Source organism: Ovis aries, chromosome 3 (genome assembly GCF_016772045.2).
Source record: "Ovis aries strain OAR_USU_Benz2616 breed Rambouillet chromosome 3, ARS-UI_Ramb_v3.0, whole genome shotgun sequence".
Lineage (NCBI taxonomy): Eukaryota > Metazoa > Chordata > Mammalia > Artiodactyla > Bovidae > Ovis > Ovis aries.
The window spans coordinates 117,457,680-117,475,420 of record NC_056056.1 but is presented as its reverse complement, the minus strand read 5'-3'; the positions used below and the strand labels follow the sequence as shown (position 1 = coordinate 117,475,420).

General features: G+C 37.3%; 1 protein-coding gene across 20 annotated transcripts in view; it reads left to right on the top strand.

The window, feature by feature from the left end:
• Positions 1-17,741, top strand: part of PPFIA2 (PTPRF interacting protein alpha 2) — a 509,064-nt gene that overhangs the window by 353,309 nt on the left and 138,014 nt on the right. For all 20 annotated transcript variants that reach the window (XM_060412495.1, XM_060412493.1, XM_027967176.3 and 17 more), the window contains one exon: positions 2,999-3,115. In XM_060412495.1, coding sequence (XP_060268478.1) covers positions 2,999-3,115 — 117 coding nt within the window. The remainder of the gene's footprint in view (positions 1-2,998; positions 3,116-17,741) is intronic.

Genomic DNA, 17,741 nt, shown 5'->3' with positions numbered 1-17,741 from the left:
AGCTACAGATTTCTAGATGACCTTCTCTGCCCCCTCGAATACACACAGAAGAGCGAGCCCAACTCCCAAAGTAGGATTCACAGGAGAGAACCTCTCACTTTCCCCAGTGTGAAAGGAAGAATCAAGCTTATTAACACCTACAATTAAATCAGAGGCTGGAGCTTTACTTTCAGAACTACTTAGGATAATTTGTTGCTGGGCAAAATTAGAACAGAATATAACCATATTAAAATAATAGAGAATATAAAGGATTTTGCATCAGTTCTCCAGTTTCAAAAATCTAATTTGTGAGACTGATTTTTTTTTTAGAAAAAGCAGAGTTTGCACATTAGTGGCTGAAAAGTTTGTCTTTCTTGGAATTATCATGGGTATATGTTATGAAAAACTGGAAGTCTGCAGTTTTTAACCTAGTGGCACAAGCATATTGGCATAAGTTTTCTACATGAATTTGACATTCTGACATTTTTAGTTAAGGCCATTAATTAATCCTTTCACTGAATCATTTCAGTAAATCTTTACAGATGACCACTTTATTTTAGGCACTAGGGTATATTTGATATTTACCTGAATTATTATACAAATGGAAGTTATTCTGTAAAGTGAGAAATTTTTTTAAAAGGTCTCCACTTCTAAGTAACTTAAATAATGAAAGAAAATGCAAAGAATTTTTAAATTTATTGTTGCCTTTGCCTTAACATTATTTGTTAAGTCATGAATGTTATCTGGGATTCCCTGGTAGCTCAGAGGATAAATAATCTGCCTGTAATGCAGGAGACTCTAGTTCGATTCCTGAGTCAGGAAGATCCTCTGGAGAAGGGAATGGCTACCCACTCCAGTATTCTTTCTCGGAGAATTCCATGGACAGAGGAACCTGGTGGTCTACAGTCCATGGAGTTGCAAAGAGTCGGACATGACTGAGCGACCAACACTGGTGCTGGATGTTGTCTTAGTGAGATCTCAATATACAATTCTTTAATTTTTAAAAATTCATAACAAAGTTTTATTATGTACTGATAGTAGTATGTTATTATTGCTTTCTGCAAGAGACAAGATGTTAGGAATGTAATATAAAAATGATATATTCAGAGACTCACTCTTGTTTTTCCTTTGATGTAATTCATTTCTATGCCAACATGAGAGGAATGTCCCTGAAGATTCTCAAGCACTCTAAATCTTTATCTGTGGTTATTTCTGAATAAGTTAGATCTATATTCTTTGGTTTTCCATACCCATTCATTTTTTAATTCAACATTTATATTGAATCCTTGCACATACTAATGTGATGTGCTGCTTCATTTGAAAATGTTGTTTTCAATAAGATATTCCTTTGAAAATTATTTTCCCGTGAGATGTCATTAGGACTTCTGCTAGCTAAATAAGCAAGGAAAGTGAGTAAGTAAATAAAGGAATAAAATATTAGATTTTAATGAATAAGGTGCACACTGAAATAAACACAGATATATTGTAAAACATATAATGGTTAGGTGCACTTTCTCTGAGGAGCATGTTTTCAGCTGAGTTTTGAAATATGATTACATCCAGTGTAATCTGAGCTGGGGAAGAATGCTTCAGATGGGAAGATGAGCAAGTTCCTCAGTTGTGAGTGAGAATGAGTCCAGTCTGTTTGAGGAACTGAAAGGAAACCATCGTAGTCAAAAGGATCCTGAAGATCAAGAAGTTTAAAATTATGCTAAATAGGGAAAAACAGAGAGGTTGTTTAGAAAGCTAAAGAGAGACACAATATAGCTTAAATTTAGAAGATGAATCTGGCTGCTTTGTGGAGGATAGATTGTAGGTGGGCAAGAATGGTATTTTAGGGAACCAATTATTTTGTGATCGCAGTACTGCAGGAGAGATGAACCTTTTCAGAGTTGTTCTTCATTGTGTTGATATGCCCTTAAGAAATGTGTGTTGAACTGGTGGAGGTCATATGCAAAATCACTTTTTCTCAAGAATACACCACTGGCATACAAGCAGCAGTGGCAGACAGTAGGACAAATAACCAGTCTCTTGATGTCTTTTGTTTATTTGATAATTATTTGTCTATGTGACATGTTCATCTTGTAATTTCAACATATAAGTTTAATATGATTCCATATTTTTTGTGTGCTGAATACTATGGACATTAATTTCCCCTAGAACCAATACTGACTCAATATCTGAGTTGATATTACAGTAAAACTTGCTAAGAAATGAATAATTTGTGGTATTGATATAATGTAAAATACTTTTGAAATAATGTGTATAAATAGTAAATATATTCTAAAACACCATTTTAAAATGCTAGAATATGATCTTCCACTCTGTACATTATTAAGATCTCTTAAACTACAACTATCTGAGAATCTGTTTCTTAGTTCAAAGTATCATGTGTATCAAACTGAGCTAAGGTTTTACAAGAATTAATTGCCTTCTGAGAATTCTCTTTGTAAATTAACTATATTTGGACTAGAACCACTAAGATAATGGCTGTTAAAATAATGACAGTGAGACCAATTTAACTCTAAGTGCTTATGGTAGTGGTAAAAAATTAAGTCCAGCTTATTTATTTGCTTGTTTTAAAACTGCAGATGTACTATCTCTTAGGGAAGATGAATGTGCTCATAATTGGTCTTCAGTATTCAGTCTTTATTTTTTTTTTATACTTTAAGGATTCAGACTAATACAAATTTTATTGCATCTCATAAACTAAGAAGTAATTTCAGAATTAAAAACTCATGGATCCTACCACTTTAGAAACATTTCAAACTTGATAGATACATTTTCCAACTAGAAAATATTTTAAGTAAATTTTACATTCCATAAATATTATAAATATTTTTCAAAATGCTAATCTAAATTTTAGAAATATTTATGAAATAATGAGTAAAATTTAATGGTTATTTTATGATTATTTGTTTGTATTCACTAGTTCTTAACCGCATTCAAGTAAATGCAATTTTTTTATACTTCATGTTGGTATTTTAGATTTTAAAGGCACAATGTTTTTATTTTGCAGATTGTTGCCTTGCGTGAGCAAAATGTTCATATACAAAGAAAAATGGTATCAAGTGAGGGATCCACAGAATCTGAACATCTTGAAGGGATGGAACCTGGCCAGAAAGTCCATGAAAAGGTATCATACATATGACATGCTCTTACATGGAAACGTGTACTTGTTGTACCCTTTGGCAGGAATATGAAATATCTGTGTAATTCTTGTAATAAATACGATGTTTTGACTTGGTCAAAAGTGCCTTATGATTTCCCTTATCATTAATTGCTCATAATCTGATTTTCTCAAAAATATTCTGTGTGTGGATTTATGCACATACATATGTGCATATATATATTTATGCACATATATATAATTCAAATATACTAGTTATTAACTTGATTCTCTTAAGAAGAATTTAATTATATATCTGACTGAACAGATCTATAATTGAATAAATATGTCTGTGTATATATATATATATATATATATTAGTAATATATATCCAGGACTGTTTAAAGTAAAATAAGTTTGATTTATAAGTGGTTCTATGCATAATTGGTGACTTATCTGTGGTCTATCACTGCAAAAAATGTTGATAATATCTTATTTGACTTTTCATTTTCCCTGTGTTTGATCTGGAGGTACACTAGCAGTACCTCTGTTAATGAGAAATTGCATGAAAGGATATCTGAAGTCATCCAACTTTGGCCATGTTTTTAGAAGGAATTGCTTTTCCTTGTGGGTGGGGCATAGACCAATGTCAAGGAAACCAGCAGTCTCTTCTGGCGCCTTTCTGCGCTTTTCTGTGCTGAACCGCTTGTTCCCAGCACAAGAGAAAAAAGGTCAGTTGCTGGTAAATCTGGAATCACATGAATATTAAGTACAGGTATTTGTACATCCTGCGCATGAGGCTTGGACCATCTCCTGGGTGTTTGCAAGTTATGGCTTTGGATGGCTGAGCTCCTTAATCATCAAGAGCTCATGAAGCATGTATCTAAACTGGTATCATTGTGAATACCAAGAGGTTTTAAAACATAGAGATTAAGAAGCAAGTGACTGGACCACAATACAAATAGTACTAGACCTTTGTTGTTTAGTCACTAAGTCGTGTCCAACTCATTGAGACCTCACAGATTGTAGCCCGCCAGGCTCCTGTCCATGGCATTTTCCAGGCAAGAATACTGGAGTGAGTTGCCATATCCTTTTCCAAGGGATCTTCCCAACCCAGGGATCAGGCTTGCATATCTGCATCTCCTGTAGGTAGATTCTTTATTGCTGAGCCACCAGAGAAGCCCTAGACTTCTTCCCATAAAATAAATTGCACATTTCTTCATTTGTCCAATTGAAACAAATAAAGGGGCTTCTTATGTTTCCTCCTTTAAGTGTTAAAGGAAAAGAAGTCAAGTAAATAAAACTAATTTCCCAGGAACGCCATCAATTCTGGTGGCTGAGAAGCAAACAACTCTGCATTAAAGGCCTTAGTATTTTAGCCTTTATCCATGTATTTTATAGAAATCTTAAGGTAGGTATTAAAAATAAGATACAGTCCGACAGCCAGATTTCATGAGCTATATTTCAAATTTGAATAAAACTTATTTTTCTTTTTTTTAGATAACTTAACTGACATTAACTCAGTAAATAAACCACCAAGCTCTCAAGAATAAGGCATCTACATGAAATACTCAGTTTAGGAAACTAGCATGTCATTTTTCTATTGCTGTTTCAGTTTAATTATGTCATCAGTGATACAGTGATATGCCTTTTCTCAGAGAATTACATAATCACACTGTTTTGAATGTAAAAATGAACTTTATGGTCATTTAGTCTTTTTCTTAGAAATCTTTAAAATATCACAATGCCACATTATGCTAATCCAAACTATAAAGAAATATGCTTTCAAAGGCATAAAAAGTTTAAGACCGTATCTGTTTGCTAACAAACCATTTGGTGCTTAAACTATTTCTCTAGTACTTCTGAGGAGTGAGGAGTACTCATACATGTATTTTGTTTTCATATTTGTTTCTTTGAAATATAACCCCTAAATATTCAGGCATTATAGAATGTAAGACAATTGATGTCAGATTAATTACCTAATTACAGAATTAGGATGAGAACCTACAAATAAATGATGTTTGTCTCTGTTGGACTCAAAAGATAGTGGTGTATATGTAGAGGATTATGAGTATTTTAGAAGTCAAAGACCTTGTTTTTAACTGTCTTTGCCTTCCAGTTCTGGGTGAAGGCATTTCAGCCAGTGCAGAAGAGAAACTGTGCCATTGCTAACTCACTCTTTTTAAATGGATGTAAAGAATGGATGTAAATAGATTAAAGATTTTTCAGTATTGTAATTAACAGTATTCTGTTTTTCAATTTCCCTGAATTGTAGGAAGAGTGATTTCCAAATGCTCAGAGTAATGATATACTAGGGTATTTCAAAATATCATGTACCTATCCTGAAATATAATCTTAAAATATATGTCATATGTATTTTTTAATTTTTAAAATAAGTAAACTGTGCTTTAATTCATATTAGTCTTGAGATTATTCAAGAAAGTACTTTAAATTTTAATTTATATCGCATTTCTCTGCCTGACATTTCTTTTATTTTCAACTTTATTGAGATAATTGACATATAAGATTAAGCAAGTTTCAGGTATGCAATATGGTGATTTGGTATACAGATTATATGAGCTTAAGGTATACAGTGTGATGATTTTGTATAATTATGTAAAATGATTACCATGCTAAGATTAGTTAATGCATTCATCACCGTGCCTCTATGTGTGTGTGTGTGTGTGTGTGTGTGTGTGTGTGTGTGTGTGTGATGAGAAGCTTTAAGATTTACTCTCTTAGTGATTCTCAAGTATAGTTATAGTATTATCTATGGTCACCAATTTATATATTAGATCCCCAGAATTTATTCATCTTCCGGCTGCCTACATTTTTTGATAAAAGATGACATAATTTCCTAAGTATTATTTTTTCATCCTTATATAAATACTTAAATTATATACATGAACATTATAAATCTTTTCAAAAGTATCCCTTCTAACAGGATTACTTAAAGTGTGTTAACGCCATTGAATAACAAGTGTTATAAGGTTGTAATTTAATTCCTTACACTTAATTTTTCTATAAGGAGTATTTAGAAAGCATATTAAAACAAAGGAAAAGAGAATATTATTTGGGGGAGTGTCTATGTAATGAAGCTCATCAGTGTAGGATGACTGCAGTATTAGCGTATAAATTGCAAAGCGATTGTTGGGGAGGAAAACGCAAAACTGTTACTAGATACTGTGGAACTGTCAGAAAGTGACGGCTAAATCCTAGTCACAAGGATTGCCCTTTGTTTAGGGCAGTGAAGTTATTTAAATTACATGGTCAGAGTGGGTTATTAGCCAAGAGGAGACATTTTACATCAGTGGCTTAAACACTCTGTTGACAAAATAGTTGATAAAAATAGTCTTACAAAGCACACTCTGAAACAGGCCTATTACTCATAGAAAAGTTGTGTAATTATTACCAACATTTAAAAAATAAAAATGAAAAAAAATAAGTTTAACTGAAACAAGTCTGTTTCTTTATGCCACATATTTAATCAGTTGTTCTAGAAGAACATAAGTATCCGCAGGATAATAACAATTTTCCAGAACACTAAATTTTGCCTCATTAAACATTCAGACTACGACCCATAAGTTTTTTCCTGTTGCTTTCTACAGGGGAATTAACTTGTAGAAAAAATTTAGTAAACACACTGCTCTGGTAAAAGAGGTAATAATGCCCCTGATTTATAACTCTACTTGCAATTATTTTTTTCAGCTGAAAATGTTTGCTAAGTAGAATGTTAGACAGTGATTGAGATTCAGAAGATGTCACTAAAGTTTGCAGGAGTGAAAATAATCTGCCCAAATTAATATTGCAAAATGTGATGAATAAAGTGATGTCAAAAATGATAATAGATTTTAAAGGAGAGATGCATCAGTTGTGATAGGAGGTGTCACTGAGGCAGCATGGAATAAAATAGTAATTTGGTTGAAGTCAGTAGACCTGGATTCAAATCCCATCTGTGCCATTTAAATAGTAGCTGGGTGTCCTTATGCTGCAACCTCCCTGAGCATCAGTTACAGGTAGCTAGTCATGCCTTGCTTGTAACTTAATTGTAAAGAATACAATCAATAGATAAGCACTACGGTCATTATATTTACTAATACCATATTCTCATGGCCATTCATTTTTCAGTAAACTTTTAGTGCTGAACTTACTGAAGTGCTCAGAAATAGGTTCTGTTCAGAAAGGAGCCTAGTTGTCAGGAGAGGGAGAAGCAGGGGACACGGCACACAGGGGCAGGGTGTGTGCCAGACCACTGATGATCAGTCTTGTTGGCTACGGTAAGCAGTCCAGTTTTATTTTCAGAGCAATGGGAAGGATTTTAAACGTGGAAGCATCTTGATTAGATATTTTTTAACAAATCGTTTGTACTACATCTTTATATCCATTTATCATTTTTTCTCATATCAGACTTCTGAACCAGTTACAGATTTTTTCCCCTTTTCTTAATTTTATAGCCAATGAAATTGAGGTCTGCTTAGATTAAGTGACTTATTTGTCCAGAGTAGGACCAGAACTTTGGTCTTCTCATCTTCTTTGTGATCTCATGTTCTTTCATGCCAGGATGCTTTCTCTAGGTGTTATTATTGGTTTCTGAAGAGTCATTCTAATCCAATATAATTTTTTTCTGAACTTTTAGTCTTTCATAATTATACATATGTACTTGTTTTCTAGAATTATTTTATTCTATTTAAGAGTATGATTTTTTTAATTCTTCAAATTTTTTTTTCCCCAAAATCTCCCAGTTATATTCTTTTTCAGTCTGAACAGGTGCTTCAAGACAGTGGCATTTACAGATTTTGACTGCTCTGAGTATGGTTTTTAAACCTAGGCAAGAGGGGTCCACAGTTGAGCAGGGTCTTTCTCTGGCCCCTCGTGCCCCTCTCTGAGGATGGGCCCAGGGAGAAGGTGCACAGGTGTGAGTCACAGCAGCACCCCTTCTTGACAACCTGCCAAGTTCCTAGCAGCCCAGACTTTCAGATCAAGCAGACCTTACCCTCCAGAGCCTTTGTGAGTTTCTCCCTCGGAAGAACATCTGTCTCTGCCCACACTCCAGTGCTCTCATCCCTGGACCTCAGAAGAGGCTAAGGGACATGTGTTTTTAGAAGCACTGTTTATGCAGATAAAGCAGACCAGGATTCTGGAAGGAGCTGAGGCTGGAAAGAGACAGAGAGCAGGCTGCAGTCTAGGGCCATATCTGGGTAACTAAGCTCTGCCGTGGAACTTCATTAGAATTATTCATTAGAATTAGCCTAAAAGTCAGTGTGAAAGGTACTTCAAGGAAGATAGCAGGATGATTTTTTTATTTGACTGTCAAATAAAAAATTGTTACATATTTGGATTTATGGCATGTAAGCCTCTTTGTTCTTTTGCCTTGGGATCCACAAACACTAAGGACCCACCTGTCTGCTACCCACTGTAAAAAATGTAATTCAGTTGCAACATTTTACTATGCACTTTTATGTTCATATGTATGTATGTGTGTGTGTATATATATATATGTGTGTGTGTGTGTGTGAAACTGAAGTCTCACAAACCAGTAGTCACACTTGACACAATACATTTTGATATTGTTCATTAGTGACTAAGAAATTACATGGTTCTTCTCAGAGATCAGGGTGAAGTGGGTGGCCGATTTTTCAAGTGATCACACAATGCATCCTTGGCACGCCATAGGAGATCCTCTCCCAGCTGGCTGACCTCTTCTCCCCTCTTGAGCTTCTCTGCTGTCACCCCACTTTGCGCTTATGTACTCTAGTGAACCGAGCTGGTGCTTCCCTTTCCAACAGCGCTGCTCTCTTTATTCATTCCTCGTAGAATTTGACATTAATTCGTGACTGTTCTTTAATAAAATGCAACAAAATAATTGGGTAACAGTCAATGTAAGTGTGCAAGCTGAGTCAAAACAAAATCAGAAACAGATTTTTGTTTGCATTTTTTTCAGTTCTTTAATTCCTGCCAGGTAAGCAGAAGAGCTTTGGCCAAAAACATGTAAAACAAAATGAAGGATCGGTGGCAAGAATCATACTCAGATCGAAAAATCTAGCATTGAGTGTCTAATGTTGGCATTCTGTGCATAAAGGACACTGAAGTTCTATAAAAGATGAAATATGGAATGTGCCTTTCCCAAAATTAAGGGTTTTGTGGATTTTTAGTGATGCAAGACTGTTTTAGACTGAACCACCGATAACAAAAATGGGCACTTAGAAAACGTTAATATAGCTTTGTGAGCAATGTGCTCCTCAGTGATGGCAAAAGGGCTTTATTTCCTCATACCATTGCACTGTATTATGAAGTACTGTAATATGCAGATTCTACATAGTCTCACACAAACCTAGTAGCTATACATTTAAATGTTTGTCTTGTGAATATACTACATATCTATTTTAGAAATGCTATAAAAGACCATTAACACAAATACCATTCTTTTAAGGATCACTACTATGTTACACCTGAAATCCCTCATCCATAGGGATATCTCTAGTAATTAATTGTATTTTGCAAATTTTTATATGCTTTCCTGACCCCATGTCAACTACTTTCAGTAACTATTCATCAAAAATTCAGTTCTCTCTTAATTGTGGCTTATTTTATAAATTATTAAGCTCCAGTTTCTTCTCTGTTTCAAAGGTAATTATCCTCCAAATATTTTTTTTACCTCTTAATCAGGCTTCCCAGGTGGCTGAGTGATAAAGAATTCAGCTGCCAATGCAGGAGACTCCAGACCTGGATTTGACCCCTGACTAAGAAGGATTCCCTGGAGGAGAAAATAGCAACCCACTCCAGTGTTCTTGCCTGGAGAATCCCAGGGACAGGGGGAGTCTGGTGGGCTGCCATCTATGAGGTCGCACAGAGTCGGACACGACTGAAGCGACTTAGCAGCAGCAGCAGCAAGAAGGATTCCCAGAGGAGGAAGTGGCAACCCACTCCAGTATTCTTGCTGGGAAATCCCATGGACAGAGGAGCCTGGTGGGCTACAGTCCATGGGGTCACAAAGAATCAGACATGACTGAGCCAGAACAGGTGCAGCCCTAACAGAAGAGTTTCTTCTGTATGTTGATTCCATATGCAGTGATGTAATTCCTCATAATAACATTACAATTAAGTGTACAATTCCCTTTTATCTGTCAATTGAATTTTTAAGCATTGGAGCCAAACAAAAGGATGGGGTTTATGAATTTGCCATTTTGGGATTGGTGCACTCCCCAGGAAATAGAGGGTCCAAGTATAGCCTTACATATATAAGGCTGGAGTGGCCTAGAAGTCTATGACTGGCTAGAAAAGGGCCCAGAAGAGGCAAGGTTAGGCTGTTTCATGGTTCATCCATGTGCACAGGAAGTTACCCTGTATCAACTTTATAGGAGCTGAGTTGGAGAGAAAGATTATAACCAAAAGACATCTTTTATAAACTATGGCAAAAATAAGAAGCAAAAATCTTCTAATGTTGTGAGTGAAAGTTGCTCAGTCGTGTCCAACTCTTTGCGACTCTATGGACTGCATAAGTAAGTAAGTGTTAGTCGCTCAGCCGTGCCCAACTCTTTGCGATCCCATGGACTGCAGCCCACCAGGCTCCTGTGTCCAGAAGATTTTCCAGGCAAGGATACTGGAATGGGTTGCCACTTCCTTCTGCAGAGGATCTTCCCATCCCAGGGATCGAACCCGGGTCTCCTGCCCTACAAGGAGATTCTTTACCAACTGAGCTACAAGGGAAGCATAGTACATGGAATTCTTCAGGCTAGAATACTAGAGTGGGTAGCCTTTCCCTTCTTCAGGGGATCTTCCCAACCCAAGGCCTGAATCCAGGTCTCCCGCATTGCAGGTGGATTCTTTACCAGCTGAGCCACAAGGGAAGCCCAAGAATACTGGAGTGGATAGCCTATCCCTTCTCCAGTGGATCTTCCCAACCCAGGAATCGAACCAGGGTCTCCTGCATCGCCTGTGGCTTCTTTACCAACTGAGCTATGAGGGAAGCTCTCTAATGTTGTATGAGAACTTAATAAGTTCAAAACAAATCCTTTGAATCCAGTGACTGGGTTTTTATATTTCACTATACTTTTATTAGATGGGAAGTGAAATTAACTCCTCTATCTTTAATAACAGATTTAGTATCATTTAGCCCAGATCCAGGGCAAGCAGGATAAACACATCTTTGCTGAAGCAGGATAATTTCAGACTTTAAAAGGCTGACTGATTCACAAGAGTTTTACAGAAAGTTTGTTCATCTACCTCTGTCCTATTGGTATGATTTGAGTGTCTATTTTGTGCCAAGGACTCAGCTTTCGTATAGGGATATAAAGAAGAACAAGTACATTTCATTCCCTCGACATTGTTTTGTCTGATCTTTAAGCCAGTTCAGGAGAATTTTTAAGTCTATCATTCAGACGTTCTGCAAGTGACTTAATTTTATTTTTCATTTTGGTAGGGTTTATCCATCTTAATATTTCTCATAAAACAGTAGTTCTCCAGAAATTTAATGGGTGTTTTATAGAACCCATTTCCCAAGAGATATCTTGGGGATGAGAATATTAAGATATATTATGCTACACAATTTTGAACTGTTATCTTTACTGTAGTATTTATTCAAATTCTCCAATACTACATGTTAATACTATTCAGTGTTTCCTAAATTTGTGTGACCAAAAATCTTATTAATCCACAGGAGAATTGCACATGCCAAGATGAGTATTCTGGGAAATATTCCCTAATGGTGGCTCTGGACTTATAAAGATAGGCAGACTATTCTTCAAAGTTGTCCATAAACCTCATTAACAAAAGGGCTACATGCCAATGAGAACAAGATAAATAACTTCTGTAAAGCCCTTTACAGTTTCCAAAAGTGCTTTTATATAGTTGTTTTATTTGATCTCTGTCATAACCCTGTGAGATTTATACAGCAAGGATTATTTATTGGCTCTAAACTCACATAGCTTGTGAGAAGGAGGAGCCAAGATAAATAATGTAACAAGTATATAAATATTAAAAGTGAACACGGGTGAAAAAGGTATCACAGAAAACTACATGATTTCATGAATTTTGAAATATACGACTATTTCTGAAGTCTGAAATCTGGCCGGGTATCTAGAAGCATGAAAGAGCTTTTTAGACAGAAGCATAAGCCTTTAAGAACTTTAAAAAAAAAGACCTCGAGCAAAGAAAACTTTGTTACACCAGTGTCGATGTTTCCCAGTCATCTGGCCCGGTGTGCGTACTCGTGTTCAGCTGTGTCCAACTCTTCGCGACCCTTTGGCCTGCAATGTGACAGGCTCCCCTGTCCGTGGGATTTTTTAGGCAAGAGTACTGGAGTGGGTTGCCCTTTTCTCCTCCAAGGGCCACATCTCTTGCGTTGTGGATTCTTTACGGTTGAGCCATCAGCAAAGTCCCCTTAGTCACATGTCCTTCTCCGGCAATCCTTACTGTGCTTTCTTTTGTCTTCATTTTTTTTTTCTTCATATATCCCATTTCTGTAACACACTAAGTTCTTCAGTTTATACGAAATTCTCTTTTGGTCCTACTTATACAATCAGCTATTGCTTCATTTTTTACTCCCCTGTGTGGCAAAGTTCTTCAAAGTAGCAGTCTACTCACTGTCCACAATTGCTTTCTTTATAAACCTACCCCAGGAAGGTCTTTACTCCATCACTGCACAGGAACATCTCCTGTTACCATCATCAGTGATTTTATATTGCTAAATAAAGTGACCAGTGCTCAGCCCTTTTTGAGTTAACGTCATAGTTGTTCGGGGCTTCCTAGATAGCTGAGTGGTAAAGAATATGCCCGTTGATGCAGGAGACATAGGGGATGAGGGTTTGATCCTTGGGTAGATCACCTGGAGGAGGAAATGTCAACCGACTCCTGTGTTCTTACCTGGACTATCCCATGGACAGAGCACCCTGGTGGGCTACAGTCCATGGAGTCACAAAGAGTCGGACGTGACTGAGCGACTGAGTGTACGTGTGTGCATGCAGAGCTGTTTAATTTGCTCTTTCCTGCTAGATTCATTTTTATTTTTCATTTGCAGTATAGGAAAGTATACTCTCTGTTTTTCTGTTACCTCACCAGTTATTCTGTCTCAGTCTCCTTTCCTGGATCATATTCTTCTTTTTTTTAAGCATCTAGATATTCATGTTCATGAGAGTATTTTATCCTGAGAGTTACATTAAATTCGCTTTAAACTCCTATTCCCATAAAATGGAAACTCCTAAACACTTTCCAAGACTTCTTCAGATTCCAGAAAGATTACATTCTCATGGTCAGACCTTGCTCTAATATTTATTTATTTATTGAAGAATAGTTGATGCAAATACTATATTAATATTAGTTTCAGATGTACAGCACAGTAGTTCAGTGGGTTTTTTTACAGATTATTTAGAGTTGCTTCCTATTTTCCTCTTGAATTCTTAATGTTGGGATAATCCAGGGTTTAGTCCTCCATCTTTTCTTTCAGTGATTTCAATCAACAGTATGTTATAAATGCTATCTGTGTATGAATGACTTATAAATCTTTACTTCTAGTTCAGACCCTACAACCAATCATATATATTCACCTGCCTATTGAACATCTGTCTCCACTAATATATCTAAAAGACATTGAACCTTAAAATGTAAAAAACTTATCTTTTGAAATTCCCCTCCAAAATTCCCTGCATCTACTCTATCTCAGATGATGCAAATCTCAGATTTCAAGTTGCTCAATCTAAGGAATTTGGAATTACTCTCAGGTCTTCTCTATGTCTCATGAAAGCGAAAGTGAAAGTCACTCTGTATTATCCAGCTCTTTGTGACCCCATGGACTATACAGTCCATGGAATTCTCCAGGCCAGAATACTGCAGTGGATAGCCGTTCCCTTCTCCAGGGGATCTTCTCAACCCAGGGATCAAACCCAGGTCTCCCACACTGCAGGCAGATTCTTTACCAGCTGAGCCACCTATGTCTCATACTGCACATCAAACTGTAAAGAAATTCTGTTTGTTTTACTTTCAAAATATGTCTAAAATCTGCCACTTCTCACCACCTCCAGTTAGCACTCTGCTCTAAACCACTATCATCTCTCACCTGGATTATTGTAGTCAGACACCTTCCAAGGCTGTCTTCTTCTCTCATGGGCTCTTACTATTTTTTAACATAGCATGAATCAGTGACTTTTAAAACCTAAATCTGAACATGTCAATCATATGCTCAAAACTCTGCAAATGTTTCCTATTTACCACAAGACTGTACATGATTTATGGGGATTCCCAGGTGGTACGGTAGCAACAGGAGCTGCAGGAGACATGGGTTCAATCCCTGGTTTGGGAAGATCCCTGGGGTAGGAAATGGCAACCCACTCCAGTATTGTTGCCCGGAGAATTCCATGGACAGAGGAGCCTGGTGGGCTACACTCCATGGGATGGCAAAGAGTAGAAACAGACTGAGCAACTAAGCATGCCCACATAACAATGATGCATGACATAGACTGGCGATTCAATTCTATCTGACTCCCTCTGAGTCCCCAGCTACACTGGCCTCCATTGTGTATATGGCATCTGTGATGGACATCTATCATGCCTATTATAAAACACCACATACATGTATGTCTTCTCCTGATCTCCCTCCCATCCCCTCACCACATCCTACCCTCTAGGTTGTCACAGAGCATCAGGCTGAGCTTCCTCTGTTAACAGCAATTTCCCACTGGCTATCTATTTTCAATTCAGTTCAGTTCCATCGCTCAGTCATGTCCGACTCTTTGCGACCCCATGAATTGCAGCACGCCAGGCCTCCCTGTCCCATCACCAACTCCCAGAGTTTACCCAAATTCATGTCCATCGAGTTGGTGATGCCATCCAGCCCTCACATCCTTGTCATCCCCTTCTCCTCCTGCCTTCAATCTTTCCCAGCAGCAGGGTCTTTTTAAATGAGTCAGTTCTTCACATCAGGTGGTCAAAGTATTGGACTTTCAGCTTCAGCATCAATCCTTCCAGTGGATATTTACATATGATAATGTATGTTTCAGTGCTACTCTCTCAATTTGTCCCATCCTCTCCTTCCTCCACTGTGTCCACAGATCTGTTCTCTACCTCTGCGTCTCTATTCCTGCCCTACAAATAGGTTCATCAGTACCATTTTCCTGTTGGCTTATGACTTGATCTCCCCTCTGTCTAGAATGCCCTTCTCCCAGATGTCTGTGTAATCTCCCTCTCTTGCACCAAGCCTTTGTTCAAGTGCCATTAATGTATTCTAATATAGAGTATAATTCATTTATTTATAATACCTATAATTTATAGTCTGTCACTCTAGCTAAGAATAAACACCATGAGGTTTAAAGTTTCTGTTTTATTTCTGATCAGGCTTAAGTACCTAGAACAGCTCCTGGCACATGGTGAGCTCTGAAAGTGAAAGTGTGAAAGTGTTGGTCCCTCAGTTGTGTCCAATTCTTTGCAACCCTATGGACTGTAGCTCACAAGATTCCTCTGTCCATGGACTTCTCCAGGCAAGAACGCTGGAGTGGGTAGCCATTCCCTTCTCCAGGGAGTCTTCGTGACCTAGGGATGGAACCTGGGTCTCTTGCATTGCAGGTAGATTCTTTACCATCTGAGCTACTAGGGAAGTCCAGTAAGAATATGTTAAATAATTAAATGCCACACTATTTTAACTAGTATTACCTAAATCCTGATATTAGAGCTTAATTATAACAACAGTTTTTGAAGTCCCATTTGAAAACCTTATCATAATTCCATTGGAATTGCTTAAGTAAATAAATGAATTTGGGGAGAATAGTCACCTCTATGATACATTGTCTTGCCATTTGTAATATGATTGGAATACCCATTTATTTGTGTATTATTTTATGTTCTTCAATACAGTTGTTTCACTTTTCACATAGTGGTCTTAAAGTTTCTTGGGTTTCTGTCTAGGTACTTACAGTTTGGGAAATAGATGGGGAAACAGTGGAAACAGTGTCAGACTTTATTTTGGGGGGCTCCAAAATCACTGCAGATGGTGATTGCAGCCATGAAATTAAAAGACACTTACTCCTTGAAAGGAAAGTTATAACCAACCTAGATAGCATATTGAAAAGCAGAGACATTACTTTGCCAACAAAGGTCCGTCTAGTCAAGGCTGTGGATTTTCCAGTGATCATATATGGATGTGAGAGTTGGACTGTGAAGAAAACTGAGCACTGAAAAATTGATGCTTTTGAACTGTGGTGTTGGAGAAGACTCTTGAGAGTCCCTTGGACTGCAAGGACATCCAACCAGTCCATCCTAAAGGAGATCAGTCCTGGGTGTTCATTGGAAGGACTGATGTTGAAGCTGAAACTTCAATATTTTGGCCACCTCATGCAAAGAGTTGGCTCATTGAAAAAGACTCTGATGCTGGGAGGGACTGGGGGCAGGAGGAGAAGGGGACAACAGAGGATGAGATGGCTGGATGGCATCATTGACTCAATGGACATGGGTTTGGGTAAACTCCGGGAGTTGGTGATGGACATGGAGGCCTGGCGTGCTGCGGTTCATGGGGTCGCAAAGAGTCAGACACAACTGAGCGACTGAACTGAACTGAACTTATAGTTTTGTTGCTATTTTGATTGTTGGTTCCTTTTAACTTTTTCTAATAAATTAATAAAGGCATATAATCCACTCTAGTACTATTGCCTGGAAAATCCCATGGACAGATGAGCCTGATAAGTTACAGTCCATGGCGTCTCAAAGAGTCGGACAGGACTGAGCGACTTCACTTTCACTTTCACTTTCAAAGGTACAGTTGATTTCTAAACAGTAGTATGGCATCCAGCAAACTTGCTAACCTGTTAAGTAGTTCTAAGGGCTGTGCTCTTGAACTTTTAAGTAGTTAATTAAATAAGGCGTTTTATTCTCTTCCTTCTCAATTTTCATTTTACTTCTTATATACTGGCTCAATACAGTGTGAATAGCATGGATAAGAGTGTCATGCTTAATTTTATAGTCTTCAAAGTTTCACTTTTGAAAATCAGTGGCCCCTCAAAATCAAATACCATCCATGTATTAGTGCAATAACCTACTTGACATACAAGCTAAATGAAACCATTCCATACTAATTACTGCTCTGCTTTTGAAGATTTGCAAGCAGTAGTGTTGTTCCCTAACAGAGTGGTTCTTCAGAGAACTTTTGCTTTCTGCAAGTTATGCTGGATTGAGGCTTAGTTTCACACTTGAGTTCCCAAATGCATCAAGATGACTGAGCCAGGAAGGTTATACTCTTGCTTCCCTCATGACAGGGTCTCCTTGTTAACCCTTGGAGACTTTTCTGATCCAGTCAATTGACTGAGTCTGTAAGAGCATTTGGAATAACATTAAACTTCACAATTAAACGGTGAGTAATTGAAACTCTGGTTTGCCTTCTCCCTTTGGAGGTTTCATTGTAATTATGCAAATGGCCCTCCTCTCATCAAGCCATAGTGGAAGAAATAATTTATCAAGGCTCCACTAAATATTCCTCTAGCACAGGGTGTATACTTTTTATATTTGCATATCTAAATGGACTGCTAAGTAATTCTCGTAGCTGAAAAGATCCTTGTCACTGTTACTTCTTTGTTCTATAGCTGAACAAAGAAACACAAGAAAACTTTTAATTGAAAACAAAAATATAAAACATCAGACTAATAAATCATTATGTACTTTTCCTCTCCTTATATCT